At 51.8% G+C, this 14,596-nt stretch overlaps 1 protein-coding gene across 1 annotated transcript; it reads right to left on the bottom strand.

Moving 5' to 3' along the window:
* Positions 1 to 3,792: 3,792 nt before the first annotated feature.
* Tcp11 (t-complex 11) lies at positions 3,793 to 14,286 on the bottom strand. Its single transcript, XM_051152626.1, has 9 exons — positions 14,023 to 14,286; positions 11,521 to 11,593; positions 9,941 to 10,061; positions 8,130 to 8,350; positions 7,180 to 7,316; positions 6,627 to 6,832; positions 6,351 to 6,532; positions 4,874 to 5,037; positions 3,793 to 4,202 (listed from the first exon to the last, which is right to left on the bottom strand). The coding sequence occupies exons 1-9, from the start codon at positions 14,141 to 14,143 to the stop codon at positions 3,970 to 3,972; spliced, it is 1,458 nt and encodes a 485-aa protein (XP_051008583.1). The 5' UTR covers positions 14,144 to 14,286; the 3' UTR covers positions 3,793 to 3,969.
* Between the last annotated feature and the right edge of the window lie 310 nt (positions 14,287 to 14,596).

Raw genomic sequence — 14,596 nt, 5'->3', positions numbered from 1 at the left:
CATTAACTGGCCCTTTGGAGGTTATTCAAGCCCTGCTCGCCAGCATCAGAGACAAACGGCTCAAGCCCCTGTGGCCCTCTAAGGGAGAACCACACGCACCGAGCGCGATTCACCAGCACACACGCAGACCGCTGAGCCAAAGCCAAGCATCCAGTCACTCATCATCAGGAAAATGCCTCACTGGCCAATCTGTAAGCAGCATCTTCTCAACTGAGGGTCCATCTCACCAGACACAACTAGCCAGCACTCAAACTCAACAGCGGAAAAACTGAAAGGCAGCTGGGCAGTGATGGTGCACGCCTTTAATTCCAGCACTTAGGAGGAAGAGGCAGGTGGATCGCTGTGAGTTCAAGGTCAACCTGGTCTACAAAGCAAGTACAGGACAGCCCTGTCTCAAAAATAAATAAATAAATAAATAAACGAAGAAAAAAGAAAATAAAAGGAAAAGACAAAAAAAAAAAAAAAAAAAAAAAAAAAATCAAGCCAAAGTCCCCAAAGCCCCCCATTAGGAGCAAGGAAAGGATGCCTGTGCTCTACCACTTCTCAACACGAGACTACAAATCCTAACCCGATCCTAACCCAATCAGCCAGGCAAGAAGACAGCATAGAGGCAAACTGGAAAGGAAGATGTCAAACTTTTTATTCCGGAATCCCACGTGATCCTGTGCAGAACATATCACTTTCCACACACACGTGGGCGTGCACCTAACCTAGCAAAGCTTGGGAGCAAGATCCACAGGCCTACCCCTGCACGTTACCAGCGGAGCAGAAGTCACCCACTTCTACACTTGCAGCAGCACGGAAGAAACACCTTGGGACAGTCAGAGCCAAGGACATGTGACATCTGTAAAACATACGGGCTAGGGGGGTGCGGAGCTCGGCCGTGGCATGCTTGCCTAGCCAGGGCAAAACACAGGTCCAGTCTCCAGGAGGACCAAAAAATTAAAATTTAAAAAGGTGGGAGTACAGTGTAAGGCCATACATAACAGTGCTGAGAGAACAGTCCTCAGATACACTCAGTGTAGTCACCTGTTAGTAATCCAAACTACAAGGGCTGGAGAGATGGCTCAGTCGTTAAGAACTGGCTGCTCTTATTGAAGACCTGGGTCCATCCCCAGCACACCCATGGTGGCTCACAACCATCTACGACTCCAGTTCCCGGGAATCCGATGCCCTGGACCCATCTCCTCAGACACTGCACGCATGTCCTCGACTCACTTTGTAGGCCAGGCTGGCCTCGAACTCACAGCGATCCACCTGCCTCTGCCTCCCAAGTGCTGGGATTAAAGGTGTGCGCCACCGCACCCAGCCCACATACATTTTCCTATTTAAATAAAATTTTAACTTACTCTCAACTACCTGTAGCAGCAATGGACAGGCTAACACTGAAAATCTACCAAGGCGCAGGACATAATCACAGTAATTAGTCCTGGAAACAGGCCAAGCCGAAGATTCACACTTCTCAATTTCAAAAGCTAATTACAAAGCTGTAGTAAACGGTTAGTATACTGGCTTAAGGACAAACATATGGACCACAGGACTGGAAAGGCCAAAAACTGGCTGTCACGTCGCAGGCCCACCATCACAGTGCTGGGCAGGGCAGAGTCCTAGCACTCTGGAGCCTGAGGCTTAACTACAGGTTCAAAGCCAGCCTGGGCACTGCTAACATCAACTTGAAAACAAGAATATAACTGGCAGCCGGGCATGGTGGTGCACACTGTAATTCCAGCACTTGGGAGGCAAAGGCAGGCACATCTCTGTGAGTTCAAGGCTAGCCTGATCTACAGAGCAAGTTCCAGGACAGCCAAGGCTACACAGAGGAAACTGTCGCGAAAAAACCAAAAAAGCAAAAACAAAAACTATAAACAAACCTCCCCTGAAAAAAGAAGCCAATCAGAAAACTACATGCTATGTTTCTATATACAAAACGTCATTTATATAAAATACTTACGTAGGGTCTGGAGCAATGGCTCAGAGATTAAGAACATTTGCTGTTCTTGCAGAGGACCCGAGTTCAGGTCCCAGCACTCACACGGCAGCCCACGACCATTGGCAACATCACTTGTAGAGGTCATCATCCTCTGTGGGCAATGCAAGAGCTTGGTTTGCATTCCTCACGCAGGCAGACCACCACACAAGTAAGGAATGTTTATATAAAACAGAGCTCCCACTGAGACAGAGGGCTGAGCACCCCCTGCCTGGGTTTTTTTTTAAATAAAGATTTATTTATTATTATGTATACATTGCTCTGCCCGCATGCCAGAAGAGGCTATAGATGGTTGTGAGCCACTATGTGGTTGCTGGGAATTGAACTCAGGACCTCTTGAGGCGCAGTCAGTACTCTCAACCTCTGAGCCATCTCTCCAGCCCCCACCTGCCTGGTTTAAAGGAGAGAGAGTAGGGATAACTGACTACTGTCGTCTTTTTGTGGTCACGAAACTGGATCTAAAGTCATGGCGTGTGTACAATATCACGGGTGAAACCATCACGGGTGGAAACACTATATCCACCACACCTAAAAATTCAAACGCATGCCTGGGACCCCAGCCCTGGTGAGGCAGAGGCAGGCGAGCCTCCGGTTCATAGGCCTGCCTGGTCTACAGAGTGAGTTCCAGGACAGCCAGGACCACACAGTGAGAGTCTCCAAGCAAAGGAACAAAAAATGCCCTCAAGCCCACGGGCAACACAGAATGGTGCTTTAGCTGTGTAGAGATGAGGTTCCTGCTGCTTCCACAGGGAGAACATGGAGAAAAAAAATTCAAAACTTGTATGGTGTGGGCTGTTACTCCAGACAATCATGAAATCGTGATGGACCAAGGCACCTGCCAGCCGAAATGTACGCTTCTGGAAACTGAACCGAGTAACTGCAGCCTGTTTGTCTGAGCGCGTCGCTTTCCTGGGCCTCCACTGAGGCTGTACAGTCACAAGACTGAGAACACTGGGTCACGGATCTAACAAGGCTATCAGTTAGAAACACACTCCGGCCAACAGATCTCAGACACCCCCGTGTTGTCCCCAAACTATGTCTTCCTCAGCTCTTTCCAGCCCCTGGAAAGGGGGACAGTGTTGGCTTGAAGACACACAAATCCCTCTCTACAAAAGGACCAGCTCTGAACAGCGCACTTTCCTCACAAAGCTGGTTGGGACTGGTGTGCTTGTAAGCCACCATGACAGCAAGGCATGTGAGCCCAAGTCTTCCCCACAGTGCCCCACTTGATGTGGGTCTGGTGCAGGGGGCACTCATGGCCCAACCACCCACACTGGCAGAGGGAGGGGAAACAGAGTCGGCTCCCATCTGAGTGCACACACGTGCACACACACACGCGTGCATGATTGCCACGCAGAGCGGGTATTCTACAGTTTAGTGATGAGACCACAGAAAAACTAACTGGACCAGGGGATGGGGCCAGGGCTAAGCAGAGCTAAGTGGCCCAGCCCCAACTCTAGTCAGCCTGAGGCAGTGAGAGAAGATGGGGCCTGGTGGCTACAGGGGCTGCTGGCAGCCAACATCATTTTCCTGCAGTACCTGCTCTGGAAGAGGCTGGGGCTCCTGCGGTCCCCTGACTTCCTGCTGTAGCACCTGAGGCCTCCAGGGGACTCTCTTCAGTGTCCTCTCCTGGCTGTCTGGGCAGCACTAAGGTTCCAGGAAAGCAGTTTACCCTTAGCTGACCACAACCAGAGCACCCGGGCATCTTGGCCGTCATCTGTCACCTGCACGCACTGTGGGGGTGGGGGGTGGGGCACAAGGCCGGAGAGGGAAGCACTGCGGAGTCACAGGGCCTGGCCTCGGATTGCTGTTCAGGAGTTTATTAGGGAGCGGGTTTGGGCCAGTTGGTGTTTACAAGCTGTGCTGGCTGCAGGGGGCAGAGGGGACTCACTGCTCTGCGGCTCAGTGGCGATGCCACCTCAGGAACACCCAGGGCCTCTCTCCCGGGTCCGTGATGCCAGGGCTCGAAGCTGACGACGCCCTCAGAGAGACCCCACTTTCGTTGTCAGAGTCTGGGCAGGGGAGCCAAGCGTTTTCAAGATGTCTGTGTAGTAAGGGCCAAACACCTGCTGATTGTGAGACGTCAGGCTGACAAACTTCTGGCCCAGTTCTGCCAGCTCCGCTTCAATCAGGGTGAGGCCTCCGGGGAGGTCCAGGAGGGAGCGCTGCACGCCCAGAACCAAGCAGCACTTGAGAAACAAGTGGATGCGCTGATCTGAGCAGGAGGAGAAGGAACAGAAACCAGCCGGGCTGAGCGGTGGGGCCCCCACTCTGCCGCTCTGAGCCACTCTCACAAATGAGAACCTGCCCACTCGTTCTCACGGGCACTGGCTTCCTGGGCCTCTAAGTACTGGACACTGTTTCGCATCAGGGTGTGGCTCACACCTGTAATCCCAGTACCCAAGAGCCAGGGGCAAGGGGAAATAGCAGGAGCAAGGCCAGCCTGAGTTACATATGGTGTTCTGGGACAACCTGGGCTACACTGTTCGATCTAAGACTTGGTGTTGAGGAACTCTTCAACTGATTCTGCTGGTGACTTGAAGCTGGGAATCAGTTGGCCAGGTTGAAACACGGGGCTGGGGCCCGTGCTGCAGAGAAAGGCTCTCTGAGCTAACCCAGTGGGTTTCCTGCTGGCGGGGACACGGGGGGGGGGGGGCGGGGGGGGCTGTGTGTAGACAGCACACAGAGAAACAGCAGTGAGTGGCATGACTCACAGGTTGGGTGGACAGCACTCCTGTGTGTAGGCCTCCCATAGGACCAGAGTGAGTCCATCTTTGACTGGAAAGGAGTATAGTTTCAACCTGGAAACCGGTATCCATGGCTGTACCGCCCCCACCCCCAGCACCTGCACCACCCGTGGGCGGGCGGGTGGGCGGGCGCGCTCACCAATGACGCTGCGGACACAGTTTTCCTTCTTGGCAATGTTCTGTAGCTGCCCTATCAGGGACTCCGTGTTGTCGCTGCTCAAAGCAGCAAGGCCCATATTCTTGAGGCTCTGGTGGATTTCCTGGGTCACCTGCTCAGTCACAGTGTGCATCACCTCCTCAGGGCTAGACCACGACAGAGGTTAGTTGGCACCCCAGTAGGAGAGCAGGGTTAGCCAGGCACCCCGGTAGGACAGCAGAGGTAAACCGGCACCCTGGTAGGTAGCCTCTGCAGAAGCACAGAAACCACCAGGGAGCCTCAGGCAAAAGAGGCCAAGGACTTGGGGAAGGTTCCAGTCCCGCCTCTCACTCTGCCCTCCTCCCGTCAGCGCCAAAGGCGGACAGATAGGTCCAACACCCCCACGATTCCCTCCCAACACCAGCTATCTCTGTAAATGGTGCTGTGTACTGAGGGAAAAAAAAAACAACAAAAAACAAAACCTCTTAGCACTGAAGGACAGCCTTGCTGTCCCTAGGACACACCTGAATGTGGCTTTACAAAGACCTTTCCCCAGCGTCACACCCTGTCACTTGTGTTCTTTGAGCCGGGATCAAGGCCGTGGCCTCAGCTACACCCCTTGCCCAAATGTGCTGCGTCTTCTGTCCCCTCTGTCGACATCAGCTGCAGCTCAGCACGTGTACAGTCAAGGCTACTGCTAGGCGCTGGCCGGCACCATCACCCACACAGCGAGAGGCAGCCCTGGAAGCTCAAGGGCTCGCACAGCGCCCTTTCTGGAAAGTTCTCCTCCCTCCCCCCCCCCCCCACGCAAGCCCCAGTATCACTACAGAAATAAGCTGACACTGTAGATGGTTCCAGAGGGCCTCTCTCACTGTGGCCTGTGGTGAGATAGTAACTCATGACCTGCCAGTACTCAGGATGCTCTGCACCATCTACGTTTGTGTGCGCCCACGGGGTGGGGTGGGGGTGTCCGCAGGCGATGTTGCTTCTTCCTCAGAGTCTCTACACAGTTCTAGCTGGCTGTGAACTCATAGAGACCCGCATGTTTCTGCCTCCTGAGTGCTGGGATTAAAGGTGTGCAACCACAGACAACTCATGCCTGGCTTTTTTCCAAGTATATTGGGGATACATGCAGTCTTCACACTTGGTAGGCTAAGCTCCTCACCAACTAGGCCACCACCCTACTACCCTTCCTTCCAACCCTTTTATTTTATTTTACTTATTTTTTATTTTTTAAAGGAACAAGTTTTTTGTTTTTTGTTTTGTTTTTTGGGTTGATTTTTTTGTTGTTGTTGTTGTTGTTGTTCTTTTGAGAAAGGTTTTCTCTGTGTAGTCTTGGCTGTCCTGGACTCACTCTGTAGACCAGGCTGGCCTCGAACTCACAGAGATCCGCCTGCCTCTGCCTCCCGAGTGCTGGGATTAAAGGCGCGCGCCACCACGCCTGGCTCCCAATCCTTTTAAAAAGACGTCTGCAGCTCACCTGGAGTTGAAGTCCTCCACCAGGGACTTAGTTATTCGTTTCAGTTTATCCACAAACTGAGGCGAGCCGAACAGAACACTGCCAGAGAAGCTGCTGGCCACCAGCAGGACGGAGGCCAGGATGGTGAGCTGGCTCAGCTGTGACTCCAGCTCCTGTAGCCGAGCTCTGTCTGGCAGCAGAGTCTGGGGATGCGGGGGGGGGGGGGGTAGTGGTGGCATCAGAGGGGTTCTGGCCAGAGCTCAAGGCTGAAAACAAGGAAAACGCCCCCACTCCTACCTCAGGGAACTCGTCATCCCCAGGGTCCCACATGAGGAGGTTCAAGAAGCCCTGGGACAGCACCATCGCAGGACTGAGTGGCTCTGGGGCATCCGCGTCACTGGGAGCTGCGCTGGTGGAGTCCGGGGAGTCATGGCAACTTGCTGTGGAGCTAGTGAGCTCTGCAGCTGCTTGGGTGAGCCACTTGGTGGTGTGGTCCAGGAGATCTGCAACAGGAGGAGGTGTGTGCAAGCTTCTGACCTCCAGGGCCTTGGGGCATTCTCTCTAGCCAGTACTGTTCCTGTTGAGCCTGGTGGTGCCCACAGGAGCACTGCTGTGACTTTGGGGCCAGCCTGAACTACATAACGAGTTTCAGAATGGCCAAGGGTAAAGAGTGAGACCGTATATCTCAAAAAAACTAAAGTAAGTCACCACATTTCAACGTAAAAAGCATATGCTCCTGGTTAAGGAGCCTGGCTCCTTCCCCACCTCTTTGTCCCTTCAGGAAGGTTAGGAGCAAGGCTGCGCCCTCCTCTGCCCGCATGTCATATCATATGTCACACGTCACACGTACTAGGCTCCTTGTTGAGACGCTCCTGGAACTGAGCCCGCTCAAACTGGATGGAATGCTCCTGCAGCTGGGGCTGGAGGCTGTGGATGGTGTAGTTCACCATGTCCCTCTTCATGAGTCCCAGGACTTGGAAGATCCCCCTAACGCACAAAAGGAGAACCCCAGAGGGACCACTGAGGCACGCCATGCTCCGAAGGACAACCAGCCAAGGCCAGGGCCCACGAGGAGGAGTCGGGGGGGGGGGGGGCAGGTCAGAAAAGAACCAAGTCCCTTTCTCCTGCTGAGAGCTGGCTAAGGCAGCGCACAGGGAGGGGCCCACCGATGGGAGGGGCCAAAGAGGTTAGTGCCAAGATGTCAAGGCCTGCAAGGGCCACAGGGCAAGGCTCTAGGGAAGAAACAGCAGCTGTGAGCCGAAGCCAACATCTAAGTGGTGACTCTCCAGTCAGGCCAGGAGTGGTGCTGTCTTTGAATTTTATTTTTTAAAAAGCATTATTTATTTATTTATTATGTATACAGTGTTCTGCCTGCATGTACAACTGCAGGCAAGAAAGACGGTATCAGATCACATTATAGATGTCTGTGGGCCACCATGTGGTTGCTGGAAACTGAACTCAGGACCTCTGGGAGAGCAGTCAGTGCTTTCAACCTGTGAGCCATCAATCCAGCCCCATCTTTGAATTTTTACTTGAACACACTCAGAAAGACCTGCCACCGTCCCCCACAGCGTGTGAACCGGTTGGGGAGGGATGGTTCACACCCTTGGTTCTGTCTACAGTCATGTTAAGTTATGGACGACGACCCAAGGGTCCTTGATGGAAAAGTGTAAACAGGCCAGGGAAGACTAAAACAAGCAGGCCAGGGAGGCCTGCCAAGACCAGGGCCACCCCAGCATCCGCCAGCCCTGCCCAGCTGGGAGCCCGGGCAGGCTAGGGGACTGTCATCAAGCGTCATACCTCAGCAGCCGGACGGGATCCGCAATGGTTTCCAGTCTCTGGACGGCCTCATCCCGGACCGGGGCGCACAGCAAGACCATCATGTTGAGAATGTACTTAGAGAGGTGGGTGACATTCAGGTCCCCACAGTCCGCTTGCTGCTGGAGGTAGTCCATGTCCAGAGCCTCCTCGATCTCGCTCCTCAGGCGGCTCTGGCGTGGCAGCAGCAGTGACAACAGGATCTGCCAGGCCAGACAGAAGACAGTATCGATCTGCTCGGTGATACCTTTTCCCCAGCAGTCAACCTTTTACACACACCCCAGCCTGTCTGTTGGTGACCAAGAGGTTGCTGCGGACATGGCATGCTAAGGTAACAGAGCCAAGGGTTCCACAGAGCACATGGAACGCAAGCAGAGTGGAGACAAGGCTCACAAGTCATAGCTCAATGGTTAAGGGCACTGACTGCTCTTCCAGAGGTCCTGAGTTCAATTCCCAGCAACCACATGGTGGCTCACAACCATCTATAATGAGATCTGGTGCCCTCTTCTGGTATGCGTGTGTACACATGCAGGCAGAACACCGTATACATATAATAAATAAATAAATAAATAAATAAATAAATAAATATATATATCTTTAAAAGAAAAAAAGAGGAGCCGGGCGTGGTGGCGCACGCCTTTAATCCCAGCACTCGGGAGGCAGAGGCAGGTGGATCACCGTGAGTTCGAGGCCAGCCTGGTCTACAAAGTGAGTCCAGGACAGCCAAGGCTACACAGAGAAACCCTGTCTCGAAAAACCAAAAAAAAAAAAAAAAAAAAAAAAAAAAAAGAAAAAAAGAGTTCTTAGGTTCAGCTCCCAGTACTTACTCACACGTACCTATAACTCCAGACTGGGGGCTTTAGTGCCCTCTTCTGGCCTCCCTGGGCACTGCATGCATATGGTGCCCAGATACACATGCAGGCAAAACTCGATACCCATAAAATAAAAATACTTTTTATTCATTTATATATTTTTTTGGTTTTATTTTTTTCGAGACAAGGTTTCTATGTGTAGGCTTGGCTGTCCTGGACTCACTCTGTAGACCAGGCTGGCCTCAAACTCACAGCAATCCTCCTGCCTCTGCCTCCCGAGTGCTGGGATTAAAGGCGTGCGCCACCACACCTGGCAAAAATACTTTTATTTACTTATATTTTTTTTTGTGTGTGTGTGTGTGTGTGTGTGTTTTAACTTAAGAACAAGTTTTAGTTACACTTCAGAACACTGGTTGGGTGGGGGAGGTGAGGTTGCAAAGAGAAAAAGCCCTCGGTGTCATAAAATGCATGAAGGAGTGTCCGGGCCACTGCAGAACAATTTAGGCCGCTATTTTAAGGCCCCTTCCCTTGAAATGTGGATTGAAATATTACCAGAGGTTCGCGGGGCGCTTTCGTGTGAATTGTAAATCAAGCATCGCTTTAATCCTCTTTCAAGGCCAGGCCTTGGATCGCTGGCGTCGCTGGGCTCCCCACTGCTTCTGGGGCAGAAGGGACCATTCAAGGGGACAGCTCCCCTCCTCTGTTCCTACACTCCAAAAAACAACACTGCAGACAGACACCCTCCAACTAAATTAGATTAAGCTCCTCTGTGTTTTTTTTTCAAAGACAGGGTTTTTATGTGTAGCCCTGAAACTCACTCTGTAGATCAGGCTGGACTCAAACTCAGAGATCTGCCTGCCTCTGCCTCTGCCTCCCACGTGCTGAGAATAAAAATAAATCTTAACTTTAATCCCAGCACTCGCTTGGGAGGCAGAGCTGGCCTCAGGACCTCCCTTCTCCAGGTGAAGACGGCTCACTCACCTCCTTGATCTCCTTCAGAAGGTCAAGCGCACAGCTGAAGTCCGGGGGCACAGCTGACAGCTGCTCTTTCAGGTGTTCCCAGAAGTCGCTGGGCATCGTCTCCTTGCCAGTGGCTTCCAGGCTACAAGGAGAGCAGACACACAGAAAACTCACTCTGCGAGAAAACGTTCCAGGCTCGGAATCTAAGCCCCAAAGAGAACACCAGGAGCAAGGCATGGGGTGCGGCTGGGCCGACTCACTGAGGGCTGCTGCGATGTCAAGGCACCCTCAAAAACAGAAGCAAGCCCAAATCTAGTGGTGAGCCTTGCCTTACATGTGTGACTTGCCAACTGTGTGTGTGTGCACGCAGTGATGCACACAGCCAAAGGTTCGTCACTGTCTTCTTTCACCCATAAAATCCAGGGAAATATTCACTCCCCACCCCTGCTCTTTTTTTTTTTTTTTTTTTTTTTAAACACTTGAATGTAGCAGACTCCTCCAAACCAATCAGGCTTAAAATAAACTGGCTCAGGGCTGGAGCGATGGCTCAGAGGTTAAGAGCACTGTCTGCTCTTCAAAAGGTCCTGAGTTCAATTCCCAGCAACCACATGGTGGCTCACAACCGTCTATAATGTGATCTGGTGCCCTCTTCTGGTGTGTAGGTGCACATGCAGGCAAAACACTGTATACTTAAATCTTTAAAAAATAAATAAATAAATGGGCTCAACCTAGTGTGGTGGCATTCCAGCACTCGGGAGGTCGAGGCAGGCAGATCGCTGTGAGTTCGAGGGCAGCCTGGTCTACAAAGTGAGCCCAGGACATTGAGGGCTACACAGAGAAACCCTGTCTCAAAAAACCAAAAAAAAAAAAAAAAAAAAAAAAAAAATTAAAATAATCTCCACACTTAAGAGGCAGTGGTAAGAGGACCAGCCTGGGCTATCTGAGGCCCTGTCTAAACAAAACAACAACAACAAATACAAGACAATAATTCAATACAGAAAGGAAAATCCTTTCAACAAACACTGTTAGAATAAATTGACACCCACATGCAGAGAACTAAATTTAAACATTAGGTGGGCAAAAGGCATTCTGTGTTTGGACTGTACATTTTTGTTTTGTTTTGTTTTTGTTTTTTTGAGACAGGGTTTTCTCTGTGTAGCCTTGGCTGTCCTGGACTCACTTTGTAGACCAGGCTGGCCTCAAACTCACAGCAATCCACCTGCCTCTGCCTCCCAAGTGCTGGGATTAAAGGCGTGCACCACCACGCCCGGCAGTCAACACACTTTTCAAGGAGACATACATTGGCATTTTTTTTTTTCTTTGCTTGTTTGAGAGAGGGCCTCCCTGGCTGGCCTGCAACACACTATGTAGACAAGGCTGGTCTCCACCTCAGAAATCTGCCTGCTAGGATTATAGGTGTGTGTGTGTGTGACGTCACACACAGTTGAGTTTATTGTTTATTGGGGAGGAACACACCTGGGCCCCAGGGGTTAAACTCAACTCCTCAGGCTTGGCAAGCGTCTCTGCCCACTAAGTCGTCTCCCCAGCCCCTAGAGTGATGATGTCAGGGAGCCAGATGGAGACAATAGAAAAGCCAGTACCTGCTGGAAGACAGACTCTTCTCTTCCAAGTGGCCGTCGAGCTTGGAGACTTCATGGCCTCTGTCCGTCAGACCTGTAATTGGAAGGACTCCTGGGTGGACATCGGCCGACCCACACGAGCCTGACTCTATTCAGGGTCACTCGTCTGTAGGCCCAAGGTTATCTCAGAGTCCACTCACCATGCCAGGCACTCGGACTTCCCCAGGGGCGCGCTGGAAATGCACGGAGGAGTCAGGGGCAAGGCAGGAAATGGGGCCCATTAAAAGACAAAGTTGTCTTAGGGAAAAAAGTCACAAAGCTACAAGGAAACAACTTGTGGTTGGCAAAGAAACAAAATGAGCCAGCTCTCGCTTGCTGAGAGGGTTTTCTCCTTGCGCCTCTGAAGCGCCCAGGGGGGCTTTCCTACAGTCAGCACACAGGCACTCATGTGCAGCACCAATGCTACTTGGTTTTCTAAGATAGTAGGGCGCAGGTTTTAGGATTTCATAGATAAGTAAAATGTTCAACAAAGATTTAGCATTAAAGACCACAGCTTGGGCTGGAGAGGTGGCTCAGAGGTTAGGAGCGCTGTCTGCTCTTCAGAGGTCTTGAGTTCAATTCCCGGCAACCAAATGGTGGCTCACAGCCATCTAGAAAGAGGTCTGCTGCCCTCTTCTGGCATGCAGGCACACATGCAGGCAAAAACACTGCTCTATAAATAAATAATTTTTTTTCTTTTTTAATTATTTTATTTTTGTACATATACATTTACGTTATTACACATATATACAATAGATTACCTATGGCAAGAAGAACCATGGCACAATCAGGAATTACATAAATGTTACATTCTTAGTTTTGGCTACTTGTATTTGACAGCCTTGAAGAAGACATCTTTCCTATCTTGGTGCATCTAAATTTCTGAATGTAAATCAGTCTCCATCACATATTGTCATTATCAACTTAGAACACCTATCTAGACCTAAAAACATCTTAACCTCTAAACAATTAAGCTTCACTGTAAAACTAAGCTGCCTGGTCTTCAACTCCCTCAGACACTTGAGAAGGAGTAAACTTGATTACCTGAGTATCTCAGGAGTGCAGGTTAGTAGCTTTCCAAATGAAAAGATGACAGAGACAGTTTTCTACCTGAATAGTCACCCAAAACTCTACTGGGATCTGGTGCCCTGTTCTGGCCTGCAGGTGTACATGCAGGAGAGCACTGTATACATAATAAATAAAATCTTTTTTTTAAAGGTAAAGTAAAGTAGATACTGGAGACACGGCTGAGCGGGTAAGCTATTGGCTTTCCTCCCACATGGACTGGTTCATGGCTGGCACTCACAAACATGTGTGACCCAGCACCAGAGGACCTGACGCTCTGAACACACAAGATGTGCAGACATATATCCAGGTAAAACACTCTCCCACATAAATAAATCTTTAAAAAAAAAAAAAAAAAAAAGGTGAAGTGACACTGTTCCCTTCATTTTTGCAGCACTTCTGAATTATTCCAGCCAAAATGTCTGGTGCAACGCAATCAAATATGGCCGGGCATGGTGGCGCACACCTTTAATCCCAACACTCGGGAGGCAGAAGCAGGCGGATCTTTGTGAGTTCAAAGCCAGCCCGGTCTACAAAGCGAGTCCAGGACAGCCAAGACTATACAGAGAAACCCTGTCTCAAAAAAACAAAAAACAAGAAAGAAAAATAAAACGCAATCAAATATGTAAACAGACTTAACTCGTTACTGCTAAACGAGAGGTAAAAGCAAACTTTAAAGAGAGGCCGAGCTACCGCGGCCGCAGCAAGAACGAAGTGGCCACAAGTTCCACAGGGACGCTCTCCACAAGAGGCCTGACATTCGGGGCAACCAGGAGGGGGTCCAGGAGCAGAGAGAACGTGTGACTAAAATAAGATTCTTAAAAATCCAGATCGCCCCAAAAAAGAAAACTGCAAGACAACAAAGCAAACCTAATACACACACACTTCAAAAAAATTTTATACAGGAATTTGATTACACACGGAGTTATTTTACCCATGGTCTTAAAACAACCCCTGTGGGAACTGCCGCTGCCAAGCCCCGACTTTCAGGAACCCCGCTCGCCCCAACTTCCTACTTACTGATGAACAAACTCCCGCGCACCTGCGTTTTGTCTCAAGTCATTTTGTTAAGCAGCAGCGACCCCGCGTGGCCACACTAACTGCAGAGCGTCACGGGCAACTCACGGGCAACCCACGGGCAACCCAGGGCAACCCACGGGCAACCCACGGGCAACCCACGGGCAACCCTGCAACATCTGAAGCCAGGGTCCCCGGGAGGCTTACCTTGCCCTAAAGCCCACAAACCCACCGCCCGGGCGAGCTCGGGGTCCCCCGGGGTGGCTGGAGACGGTGCCCCATGCGCGACCCCGGCGAGCATCCGCGGGGCTCGGGGCACCGGGGGTACCACGCCGGCTGCTCGGTGCTTACGGGGGAGGGGTGGGTTGGGGGCGGCCGAGGTCCCGCGGCAGTTGGACCTACGCGATCGGTGGCCCTGGGCGCCGCTCGCGTCCTCCCTGGGGTGTCCCGCGCGGGGCTCACGGGAGGGGCCCTCTGCCGCGCCGGGCTGCTTTCGGGCCGCCCTCTCCTTCACGTCTGGCATCTCCGTGGTGGTATCTGGGCAGACCACAGAGGTTGGACGCTCTTCAGGGCTGGAGGGACCCAGCGCGGCGCAGGGAGGAAACTGAGGCAGCAGAGCCCGCCTATCCCCCTCAGCAGTGGTGGACGCCACCCTGGGCCCCCGCCATCCCCTTCACCCCTTTCCCTCCTCACCCCCTCTCCCTCTCTTCCCCCTTCACCACCTTTTCACCCCTCCCCTCCTCTTACCCTCTCCTCTCCCCTTTTCTCCATCCCTTTCCCCCTCTTATTCCCTTCCCTCTCCTTTCTTCCTCCCCGGCCCCTCTCTGTCCTTCCCTGTCCCCCCTTCTCCCTCCCCATCCTTCCCCTTTCTCCTCTCACCCCCCCCCCTTCTCCCTCCCGGACCCCTCTCCGTCCCTCCCCTCCCCCGTCCTCCCCGTCCCCTCTCCCCTCCCCGTCCCTCCCCCGCCTTCCCCGT

This window comes from Acomys russatus, chromosome 11 (assembly GCF_903995435.1).
Source record: "Acomys russatus chromosome 11, mAcoRus1.1, whole genome shotgun sequence".
Taxonomy (NCBI): domain Eukaryota; kingdom Metazoa; phylum Chordata; class Mammalia; order Rodentia; family Muridae; genus Acomys; species Acomys russatus.
The sequence above is the reverse complement of the archived record's forward strand: the minus strand, read 5'-3'. Positions and strand labels throughout refer to the sequence as shown.

What these genes read in the sequence shown, in the direction of transcription:
- Tcp11 (XM_051152626.1), bottom strand. Translation starts at nt 14,143, where the DNA reads ATGCCAGACGTGAAGGAGAGGGCGGCCCGAAAGCAGCCCGGCGCGGCA. An exon ending in AAGAGTCTGTCTTCCAGCAG is followed by an intron (nt 10,062 to 11,520) that starts GTACTGGCTTTT and finishes CTCTCCTTGTAG; the next exon opens with CCTGGAAGCCACTGGCAAGG. An exon ending in GTGGAGGACTTCAACTCCAG is followed by an intron (nt 5,038 to 6,350) that starts GTGAGCTGCAGA and finishes GTCGTGGTCTAG; the next exon opens with CCCTGAGGAGGTGATGCACA.